Source organism: Brienomyrus brachyistius, chromosome 9 (assembly GCF_023856365.1).
Source record: "Brienomyrus brachyistius isolate T26 chromosome 9, BBRACH_0.4, whole genome shotgun sequence".
In the NCBI taxonomy this organism is placed as follows: domain Eukaryota; kingdom Metazoa; phylum Chordata; class Actinopteri; order Osteoglossiformes; family Mormyridae; genus Brienomyrus; species Brienomyrus brachyistius.
Window position 1 is genome coordinate 16,859,864 of NC_064541.1, and position 12,658 is coordinate 16,872,521.

General features: G+C 41.8%; 1 protein-coding gene across 1 annotated transcript in view; it reads left to right on the forward strand.

Annotated features, from left to right (window-relative positions):
• The first annotated feature begins 707 nt into the window (after window positions 1-707).
• tlr18 (toll-like receptor 18) overlaps window positions 708-12,658 on the forward strand; it is a 41,357-nt gene continuing 29,406 nt past the window's right edge. Inside the window, 3 exon segments of the mRNA XM_049025521.1 lie at window positions 708-1,006; window positions 9,151-10,274; window positions 10,276-10,954. Coding sequence (XP_048881478.1) covers window positions 994-1,006; window positions 9,151-10,274; window positions 10,276-10,954 — 1,816 coding nt within the window. The 5' untranslated portion in view covers window positions 708-993.

Here is a 12,658-nt window from a genome sequence, read left to right on the forward strand (position 1 = left end):
TTCTTGTGACTTTTCAGAGCACCACTAAATCTATTTCAAGCATTTATTTGGCACATATTTCAAACTACAGGCACAAAACAGAGGCTTGCCCAAAAATGCTCTTGTCACACTAAACATTTCTGTAGATGCTTAGGTATCTTCTGGATATAAAGAAGAGAGCATTGCCTGTTGTTGCCATAAACCTTTTCTTTTAACCTCATTTTGCAGTCCACTAAATTAAATAGGTGACTCTGATCTGATTCCTTTCTCTGTAGCTAAATTAGTGGCTGGGGATTCATTGTGTCTATGCCTAGCCTTAGATGTTAATTTTGCTTCCAGTTGGCTTTTTACTTAAATCCCCAGATTTGGCTGACCAGTCCATACCGTCATAATGTCATGATGTCCCTGAGACAGACTAGATTCTGAAAGTTAAAATTTAAATAAATGCAAATACAGGCAGTGCCTCCATAGATGGTGTTTTCTGTAATACTGGCCAGTTACCACCCTATCCCTCCGTAATTAACATTCTTTTCACGTTTTAAGCTCTAACACAAATTATGCGTAGGAATGCGTCCCCTGGATGTTCCTCGCAGAGACCTATGAACAATGCCAGCTGAAAGGTTGGTCTGCCTTCGGATTTCATACCCTCCCCTCCATCAAGTGCGGAATTACTCGCCACTGACTCCTCGGATACCCCTCACTTTTCTTTCCAAACGAAACAGAGACACCAGACAGCATTTGACATAAAAATCCTACTTATATTAAGAGCTGCGAGTTTTCACGTGTGCCGACAAAAAAAAGTCGACCTAAATAATGGTTTTGCGACTTGGCTAATTGACACCATCTAACGGATATTGCTTTAGACAAGGGAACTTAATCAGGAGGCTAAATTAGTTCGAAACAGTTGTGAGGATGTGTGCGGGAGGTGCAGCATAAAGCAGGTGCGGCGTAAAATCGCACGACTGATGCACGGAAACCCTGCTCTGAGACCTTGTCCGTCTCAAGTCCGACGCGATGCCCACAACTGGTGAGTTGGTTTTATGTTGCTAAAAAGCTTTATTTAGTGTCCGTGTGAAACTTCTGTAACGCAAAGTGCACATTAAGAGCAGCCAACCGCAGCGAGGTCCGGGGCGCCCGTAACTTCTAACGCGATTATTCGGTCAAAAACGTCCTACGGCAAATAAACAACGATTCGTGGGGGTAATAAGAAAAAAACCCCATTAATTTCGGGTATTTTTGCGTTTGTATACTATTGCTGATATTGTTGCTACTATTATTCATGTATTATGTTTTAACCATGCTTATTTATTCAGCCTTCCTTAATATTTAATACTGATTTATATCGCGTTAAAACTCCTGCATGTAGCATTTTGGGGAGGAAAGGAAAATAAATAAATACATAAACAAAATAACATTGTATTAACTTTTAGAGCAATGGATAAGCTTTCACTTGGCTGAAATAATTACGGTTAACGATTTATCGGAAAATGAAGTGCCATCTCATCTGCAGTTTAAGGAGCGCTTTTTTTTTGGTTGCTCATGCACGGCATGAAGTCCCTTTAGGTTTTATGACGTCACAAAGGTCATCAGAGGGACATTCGGCCACTGAGACAAACAGCGGCCAACGTCACTAAAGAAAGTTTGAGACGATTATTACATTTGCTTTGATCAATTTAAGGTACGTTTGATTAAATGGTGTCTTGCATCACCATTCTCCGGATAGATGAACTAGGTGGTGTTTTGAAGTTGAAAAAAAAACGACTTGGACAAATCTGGTTGTTCTGCTTACACAACTTTTCGCTGTGTAACACTGAGCCAATTCCCCAGTCATGTTATCCATTCGGAAACTGCAGGGTTAATCGCGCGTGTGAACAGTCTATTCCCTATGCGACACAGTCATAATTCAGATCAAATACACTAATTGGAGTGCAGGGCGTTTCTAGATAAGTATTTCTTATCTAGCATGTTTTCATCCGCTTGTGAATAGGATTAAATGTGCCATGTCGACGGTGTGAATACGTAAGGGATAAGCATCGCTCCGGGTTTAAATATTCAAATTAATCAGAGACCCATCATAAAGGGTCATTATGCTTCGCTTGTGTCCTCGTCCTCTGCTTGTCTATTTTTAAAACCCTGGCTAAGAACGAGGCAGGCTATTCGAGGTTGTGCAGAAGAGACACGAAAGGACATTGTCTCTCCTGGTGCCTGTTGTGAGTCAAAGAACTGGATGTGCATTGCAGCAAGCAGCGTCTGGCGCTGTGCTGGGACTCGGTGCAGTCTGGTTAATGACTTTTATAGTACAGCGGGGACGTCCAGGGTCCCACTAGGCTGAGAGCAAAAGGTCTGGTGTAACACTCCAGTCTGCTCACTCCCACCAACAGGGTCGGCTAAGGCACCAGTGAGGGCAGATACAGTTCACGTCCTGTTGGTCCACATCTCTCGCATCACTGCGCCCAGCACACCCATGTTTTCGAATAAGATGGCTGGGGTTTTCATATTGGCGTGTTACTTCCTGTAAGTCTGTATTTCTCAATCCAGTTTGTGCGTCAGACTAGAATTCATTGCCTTTGTTTCCCAACACAATCCTACTGGCTAAACGAAATCCATTTAGGAATACCCGTTAATAGACTGCAATATAAAGTGTCTTTAACCTTTTTTTTGATAAAAATGCATTACTTCTAATAATAGACCTGTATGTCTGAACCAGGTCAGAAACAGAGGCCAGACTGGAATCTTTCTACAGCAGCAGCAAAATCAGGTGAAGTTAAAAAATACATCAGAAGGCTTGAAATTTGGTGCATGCAGTATGTTATTATAACGGCAACACAGTTATTTTGTCTGGTGGTTCGTATCGTGTTAATATCTCTAGTTGGATTTTCATGGGATAAAACATCATTGTATGGAGAGTGACAAGGCAGCTAATTCGTTCTGGGAAAATAACAGGGTAGAATGGAAAAGTATCATCGTCGTGACAGTGAAGGCAGGTTAGTATTGCTTAAGGCGGTCCTGGCTTCAGCTTAGTCAGTGTGACGGTGTGCTTACCTGATCCTGTTATGGTCTATTTTTTTGTATAAACACGCAAACCAGGTCCCTAAAACTGAGGATAATAACACTGTTTTTCGCAGAACGCTCATTCGGTGAGGCTATCGGTTTGACTGGGCTGTGATAGTGACCTATTTTCTAATCCATTCGTGAGACAAAGAGGGAAACCCACACATGCAGATGTGCACATGCACACACATGCCAGCACACCTCAGGTCTACATGCATGACAGAGTGCACGCATACTCACTTTAAGCTGGTCGAGTGCTCTGATGAAATGCGCACGTATACACTCTTTGACACCAGTAGTGAATGCATGGAAGACTTTACTGTTCACTTTCAGACACTGTGCTTTTCTCCCATGGGGTGCAAGATGAGAGCGCTCAACTAGTCATTAACGCAGATAATTAAATCGGTGAAAAAGAAATATATGAAATACATTTGCACTAAATCATTGCACATTGATATGACTGGTGCAAGCCTTGTTTTTAAAAATGACTGTACAGCTTAATTTTATTGGACTTAAGATGGTCAAGTAGCATTTTCTTCTGATTAGTCGAATTGCATCCACTGCAACAGCTCCCCCCCCCCCCCCCCCCCCCCCCAATAAGGTGACATAGGCAGTCGCCTAAGGAAGTGTTTCTCAAACCAGTCTTCAGGGAGGAGACTGCCCACATTTTTGCTGCCTTACAACTGCCTGGGAGCCGGGAGAGAATAAAAATGTGGACGGTCTGGGGGTCCCTGAGGACTGATGTGAGATACAGCCCCCTGGGGCGGCGTTTGATTATGAGGCGCAAAATGACGACTGACATAAATCGGGAGAAATACATTTTTTTTTTTTAACTTATGAAACAAACTCAAGCTAGCTAACTAATAGCCTGATGCCATAAGTTACTGGAACGTTTTTAATATAAATAAATCGTTACAATTTATTTTCTGCTGCTCTGGGGTTGGCAGTGCTTAGAGGAATTATGCCTATGGTACCAGAACACCCAGTGCCGGCCCTGCACTGTAGCCGCAGTGAATTTGCCAGTGCAGACACTTGAATTAAAAACAGTGCTCTCTTCGAAAGTACATTATTAAGCTTCGCGGAGTGTGCTAACACTTATTCGGACTTATCTCCTTGACAAAAACAGAAGTAAAAACACCAAAATTGCCCCCACATACACCTTATCAGTTCTGTTTTTTAGGCATTCAAACTGAGACCCCACCCCAGTGAAGTGTGTGTACGAAGGTATGGAATTTGAGATCAATGCCGGGAATAACATGGTTGTCCTCCACGTAAGCCCACTTGCCTTTGTTGCTAATTGTTGGGCTTTGGAAATCTTAATTGGGGATAATGAGGGCTTAGCGTCCACCTGCCAATAACTAAGAATAGCATGACATGCAGAGACCAATTTTTTTTTTTTGCCTGTGTCTAGCACGCAGACTACATTCTTGGTTCTAGGAAGGCAAAGAAGATGAATTCAAAGGGGGTTATTGTGCCTAAACTCAACAATATGACCAGAAGATCTGCATTGCAAAGTCTCTTGCCTGACTGCATTTGCTAAGAATAATGGTGCTGTATACTTTATGCTTAAACCCCGGTAATATTAACCAGGAGAGAATATTGTGGAAGTTCAGCAAATATATTGTAGAGGTCAATAAAGATGCAATTCGGAAAGAGCTAGACGGAGCTCTGGGGAGATTGATTATGGAAATTAAAAAAGTTTTCCAACTATATTTACAGCATGTGTGTAATATAAGGGTGGGACCCAGTCCTGTGTAGATGCTACAGTACATAAATTAGACATGCATGGACATTCTTTGGTGTGCATTCTGCTGTTAAGGAACAAACAGCAAAATCTACGCATTCTGTCAGTAGAGCAGAAGGAAAGGAAAGTGCTATGGAAGGAAACACTGAATTTTTCTCCCACCAGCAGATGATGCCTGTAGTACCCTGGTGCTTGTAGACAATGTAATTCGGTCAATGGTAATCCAACACCACACCATGGCTGACTGGAAGGCTTAGAGGGAAATCAGACCACCAGCGATTGCCCTCATCATGAAAAGACATCTAGTGTCAATACATTTCTACAGGGTACCATTCTGTTGAGATACCTCTAGAACAGGGGTCACCAACCTTTTTGAAACTGAGAGCTAGTTCATGGGTATTGAGCCATACGACGGGCTACCAGTTTGAAACGTCCTCCTTAACTTATCTAAACTTCATGTATAATAAACATGTTTTAAGCTTTTTTTTTAGATATTGTCATTTTCAAATCTGCATAAAAACAAGTGTGATTAAAGAAGAATAGCAACAGGATAAAATAAAATTTTAGACGCTGCTCACTGGTGAGTTTTGCTATATTTAGAACAGGTCCGCGGGTGACTCGTGGTCCTTGGGGGCATCCTGGTGCCCGCGGGCACCATGTTGGTGACCCCTGATCTAGAATGAAGAATTTAGGGGCAGAACGCTCAAGTAATTTTCATTGTTTTGGATATCAAGCCAATGTTAAAGATCATCGTTTGACTATTAGACCGAACAATACTGATGACAATGGTTATAGTGATCAGAACACTCAGCATGCTATGGACCTTGATATGGCACATGTAACTTCCAAGATGGCCTTTTAAACGTGCATCTAGACTGCAGTAGAATGGTCCATTTAATTTCCTTTGGCAACAAAGAAACAAGAAGCTGAATCCAAAAACATGCAATTGAAAAATACTTAGACATCATTTTCATTTAATGCATAAACGTATGCATAAAACCATAAAATTAGCTGACAAGGCATAATTTTAGCAACCTTATTCTGTATGCGTAAGACATTGTGTGCACTTCCTGTTACCGTGATTTATCCAACAAATGTTCTTGGTAATTTTCAGCTCTGGAAGAAGCATGTCCAATGAAAAGAGGGCATTTTTTTGGCAGATTTAATTTAAGTAAGTACCTGGCCATAAAAAAAGGTTAAGTAATTAATGACCTTATTTGTAGCCTTAGCTGAGGTTGGGATATTGATGGTGTTTGGCGTCTTATTGTTTAAGCTCCTGGCTGGCCATAAAGTGGATGGATGTGCTTAGGTATTATGGGATGGATTAGATTGACATCATAATACATGCCCATTAGACACCAAACCATTGATACAGGCTTTGGCGACAGAAGTCAAAAGGGCCCCGTTCCCTCAATTATATGAATGCAGAGAAATGGACTCGATTTCAACTGGTGTCCATCTCGCAATTTTTATGACATGTTTGTAATATCTCTGTTTTACCTTGCAAAAGTGTTTATGTTTATTGTCTATGGGGATATTAATTCCAATACTTTGGAATGTTGTAATATTGCACCGTGTCCACTGAAAGCAATTAAGTTCCACTCTGTGCAGTTGTTACTGTCTGTCACTGTCTTGGGATTAACGCTTGCAATTGATGAAAGATCAGTTTGGACTGGCAGACGAAGTAAACAACAAGCTTTAATAGCACAGTCAGTTCCAAATTATCTCAAAGACAACTGTGGACTGAGTGGATTATAAATCAGCAGTGTGAAATGGTATGGCTGTTATTTCAATTTTTAATGCAAAACGGCATCCCTTTGAGACAGTTTTTAATTCTGTCTCTGAAGTTGCTGCAGTAAAGACTGAAATGTGAGAATCTGGTGCTTGATTTAAAGTAATGCTTGCTGTAAGTGTACTGATCAGTTTAGTGAAAACTGAAGCAAATTTTAAGGGGCTTGTTTTTTAATTTTTCAGTTTAGTAATATGAAAAGCTAATCTGCGTTAGTAAACTGCCACTATAGGCAGTGGTTAATGTTGGGCCCCTAGTGAGATGAGTTCTGTGTGGCACTCATCAGAATTGTCCAATTCCCACAGTGAATACCCTAGAACTTTCAATCAGTCTGATGTATGTGAAAAAGATGTCTGCTTGGCATGTCAGTCAGGGAAGAATCATCCGAAAGTAAATCTTGTGGTCCTATGTTGCTTTAAAAATGTTGTGGTTGATGATCATGATCAGGGAATATTTACTAATTTTAGCAAAAATCTAGTCTGATGATACTGAAGAATACTACTACTGTATAACGATTGACTTTTTTTTCCTGTTTAAACCTCATGCCTAATCTTAAAAACAAAAACTACCCATGTAATACTTTTATGGTTATTTGTGCTCCCCACGCGGTGAAAAATTTGCTGCCGATAGCTAACAAAACTATATGGAGGTTAAAAAAAAAATGACCAGCAATTTCAACGCTCCTTTATTGTGATAGCTGAAGGAAGGGACCCATAACTATATGAATATTCATAACTGAATATTCATTTGCTTCCATGATTTTAGAGAACAACCTGACGAAGAACAGCACGAGTGGTGCGGTGGGAAAGATGCAGGATTCTAATTCAGCAAGTCTCTTACTACTTGGGGAGGGGGGGGCGGGTTTAGAGGGGCAGGACTTTGTGCTTCTGATCAGAAGGTCCCCAGTTAAGCCCTTGAAAAGGGCCCTGAACCCCAGATTGCTCCAGGGACACAGCACACCAGCTGACTCTGCACTCAGACGCCAAGCTTCTCTCTCTTGTATATTTAAAAGCAGAGTGACATGGGCTTTGCGCAAAGCAGCATTCCCTGTGCCTGCCCTCCCGCTTCTACAAAAGTGTCTGAGATAAAATGAGACTTGTGCAATGTAATGATAAATAAATAACACACTGTAAGCCTTCCGCAATCCTTTTTTTGAACATCGCACTGTTGACGCAGCTTAAGGGCACAGCATCGTCACATCTCTTAATCCGTCAGTGATACCTGCTGTAATACATTTCCGTCATGTATAAAGACTAAGACACACGTTATCGATCCCATGGAAATTCTGGACAAGAGGGCCACCAGAAATCTTTTGATTTCTTTGTGTCGTTAGGTCAAAAAAGAACGTGTATTTGCCATTTAATGAGCGATGAAAGTCATGTAACGCCCAGTGCCCTATGTAATATGGGAAATCTTCCAGGATCTTATCCAGTATCTGGTTCTCGAGCCAATCTGATGTAGACAGGCGAATCTGGCTTTCCTAACATCTCCATACCTTGGAGACTTGCCAAGATGGCCGTCCTCGTGGAGGTGTCCAAACCTCCATCCTTTTATGGGGATGTGGCTCCACCTGGGATTCAATGTTTCATAAATGGCCTTGTAGCCCAATCCAGAACAATAGGCATCAACAGCATTTTTCTACAAGATCTTTAGAACATTTTTTGATTGTGGTTTGTTGTGTGCGTGGAACCCTTATAGCAACAACTAAATTCTGATGGTCAAGGATGGACAGATTCAGAAAGAGCGGGCTGGGTCTATTGATTATTAATAAACATTTATCTCTAGATTATAACTAACCTGATTGTTAACTCGAATTCTGAATGCTTTCGTTATGACAGTCAGGGAGGCAGCAGCAGCTCTTACACACCTTAAAGCTACGTTTGATTGCATGGAACAAGCAACGAGGGGAAAAAAAGCAGCCAAGTTTGGGATCGGATGTTTTCAGCCTGTTTTATAATATGACCCTCTGAAAAGGATCTGACTGAATACAATGTGGAGAATTCCCAGAAATACTAAATATTCTGTAATTTCATTCCAGGCTTCATGGAAGATAATTTACAATGAAAGGGGGAGAAAACTAACCTTAGTCCCTAATTGAACAATGCCGGTTATGTAAAGTTGTGATTTCTCATCAAACTGGTGAGTAGAATATGTCACAAAATCCTTCTGGTCTCAAATACATGTTGCTTGTTCTGAATAGAGGCAGTCCCCAGGTTAGAAACGGGATCTTCCTAAATCTGTCTTTCAGTGGAATTTCTAGGTAAGTCAGAAAAATAATAGTACAGTACACAGAAATAATTATACAGTAATATTAAAAGTAACTACATACCAGACTGTATCTTGAGGTGAATAACCACTGAAGCTGCACAATGTTTTCATGAGTGTTACAAAGTAGTGCGTCTGTTTGTTATTACAAACCATTTTATTTAACCTGAATTTTTAATATAACAGGCTTTATGGCAGGTCATTTGTAAGTACGAGTTGTCCGGAAGTCGGACGCTTTTAACCTGGGGACCGTCTGTATGTTGAGCTGACAAGCATTGTTATACAGTATTTCTAAACTCTGCATTTTTGTCTTCTTATGCAGACTGGGACAACATGGTAGAGGAAGTCATTTTCTGTTGGGGGCTGTGGACCATCCTCATCCAGGTGGGGTTGGGGACATCTGCAGCTGAACTTCCTTGGTCTTGTCCTCAGATATGTGACTGCCGCCAAGAGAAGCTGCAAGTGAACTGTTCTAATAAGCACCTGACTAGTATACCCAGTGGCTTCCCTGTATATTCTCAGAGCTTGAACTTGTCACACAACAAACTGAGAATACTAGGTCCCCGGCAGCTCTCAAATCTTACTCAATTATTGGAGCTTGACCTAAGCTATAACAATATCTCCATGGTCGAGGTGGAGGCTTTTCAAGGGCTTCAGAAATTGCGCATCCTTTGTCTTAAGCACAACCTTCTAAAGATTATCCCTGTTGGAGTGTTCACTGGGCTACCCAGTCTATACTTGCTAGACTTGAGTGACAATGAGATTCTTGTCTTCCTGGACGACTCGTTTCGTGAGCTGGTCAACTTGCACGTGCTTGAAATAGGGGTAAATGACCTGGTCTTCATTTCCCATCGAGCCTTTGCAGGTATCCAAAACCTCCAGGACCTCAATGTGGGCCGCTGTAATTTGACCTCCATTCCCACAGAGGCACTGTCCCAACTCCTGAGTCTCACTCGTCTCAGGTTTCACCGACTCAGCATTAGCATGTTGCCCAGTAATTCTTTTCGCCAACTGAATAGGCTACGTAGCCTTGAAATCTCCAACTGGCCAGTACTGGATACACTGGCTAGCAGCAGCTTGATTGGCCTCAATCTTACCTCCCTCACCATCAGCAAATGCAACCTTACTGTCGTCCCTTACACAGCACTCCACCACCTGGCCTACCTCAGATACTTGGACCTGTCATATAACCCCATAACCACAGTGCATAGGAACCTTCTCAGTGACCTGCTTCGTCTGCAGGAGTTCCACCTGGCTGGGGGACACCTACTAAAGATTGAGCTAGGAGCCTTCATAGGACTAGTCCGCTTTAATCTTCTCAATGTATCATCAAATCGGCTCTCCACACTCGAGGAAGGTGTCTTTCACTCGGCAGGAAATTTGAAGATCCTGAGACTCGATGGCAATCCTCTGGCATGTGACTGCCGCTTGTTGTGGGTCATGCGCAGCGCGCCAGAGCCTGGATTTTGATGGCCATCAACCCTCCTGCTCTTCACCGGGAATAGTACAGGAGCGAGAGCTGCGGGATTTCCGTGACACTGAGGTGTCGCGCTTCTTCACCTGCAGGAAGTCGCGCATCGTCGATCTCAGGCCTCAGGAAATTAAAGTGAAAGAGGGAAACAGCGTGACTATTCACTGCAAGGCAGACGGGGATCCCCCACCCTCCATCTCCTGGATGACCAGTAAGCGTACACCCCTGTTATCAAAAGGAAGAATCCGTGTTTTGGCCAACGGCACTCTGGAGGTTCAGTTTGCACAGACTCAGGACGGCGGCACTTTTCTATGTGTTGCAAGCAACGCTGCGGGAAACGACAGCGTCTTTATCACCTTGCGTGTGCTGGGTGACCGCTTCTTCCGCAATTACTCCGAAGAGGGCTGGAAGTTTGCAAACGGCACGTCCGCCCAAGTTCAGAATCGCTTACCGTTCGATGCCAAGACCTTAGTCATTGCCATGACTATGGGCTTTCTGTCATTTCTCAGCTCAGTCGCCATCTGCTTTGTCTTCATATTCTTCTGGAGCCGGGGAAAGGGTCAGATAAAACGCAACTCCACCATCGAGTTTGTGCCTCAGAGACCCATGGGAGGTGGAGCAGGAGGAGACTCGCGATTCACAATGAAACTCATTTGAAGAGAGGTGCAGGCAGGCTGGGAAACCAAGAGCTGCCAATAACTTTAAATAAATACCGCAAGAAAAAGGACTATGAACTTTTAACTGAATGTAGGACCCCTGCCCTGGTGAAGCAGGGTGCTTATGAATATATATTACCAGATTATGACCTTATTATAAACTTATCTGATTATGCTAGGAATTCTAACTGCTAATTATTCTGGCTCAGAATATATTATATTGGTGCATAATACTTGCTCAGTACTTATGAGCACAAAGGCTGGACGTATTTTGACTATCACACAGGCAGAAATCACTGATATGCAGTTGGTTTACTGGGGCTTAGGCTGTGATTTGAAATATTTCCTTCCACAGTCCAAAGACATGCATTTAGGCTAAATGGCGTGTGAGTGAATGTACTCTGCAATGGACTGGCATGCCGGCAGTGGTGTACCTTCGTGCTCTCTGCTACCTGCGAGACACTCCAGTTGCACCACAACTTTGTGTCGGACAGTAAGTTGGATGATGGATGGATGGATGGATGAATGGATGGATAGATGGTTGGATAGATTTTATTACTACTGTAGCCGAAAAAATTATTTTAATTGCATGCTTTAAGTCATGTACATCATGATCAGTGATGAATAAACTGGAGGTAAGTATTTATTAATATCAATAGAACACTCAGTAAGAATATTCATATTAAATACAATTTTAAAAAATAGGTAATACTTTACTTGAGGGGGCAGAAGTAACTTAGTAACTCAGTTACTGCTCAAATACAAATCATGAACAAATATAATAACTGCGTGAAATGCAAGAAATATTATGATTAATGATAAACAAACATGGGATCGGTACATAACTAACACTTAGTTTCTGGTTAATTAATACATTAAGTAAGAGTGTACTACTACATTATTTGTAGCCCCTCAAGTAAAGTGTTACCAAAATTTTAAATGCTATGAAACCAAACTGTCAAATGTCAATGACTGTTTTCAGAATTATAAATAACATTTCTCTACCATGTCTTTCATAAGCAGATGCTTAAAATATTCTTAAGGATAAATTTATGTTATGTGTGCCCTGCAATGGACTAGCATCCCTTCCAGGGTCTCCCCTGCCTTGTGCCCCACGCTTCCTGCAATAAGATTCAAGTTCAGAGTGACCCTGTACTGGACAAGCAGTTGATGGATGGATGATATTATATTATGAATATTTATGTCTTACTGCAATCCCTGTGTTCTGATGAACAAGGAACTCGTCTGCTTACTATCTCTCTGGAGAAATACTTTTGCATTCAAATTATTATTCTGTTTTAAGTCGTATGTATATTTTAATTAAATTTTCAATGTGTGTGTATGAATGGCTGTATGCGGAAATGGCACCATTGCACTCTTGTGCTTGTACACTAATAATGCTGTACAGCGCCTGTGGCGTTTTAAGGAATGCTGTGCCATTCCCTCCATCACGTCAGTACTTGAATTATGTCGGCAGTTTGACATGTTTCGCGAATGTTTTCATAATTTAGAAATGTCTCGACGGTAGGCTGCAGTACTGCTAACCGACGGAACGAAATCTATGCAAAAGACTCCTCAACGTTTCTTACTTCTGTACCGCACTGTATTAGGCTACTTAGTGATTTCTGTGTAGCTCCTACTGCGACATTAATAAACAACGTATTGATATATGCGTTTTTCTAATAATTATTCTTTTAAATGTG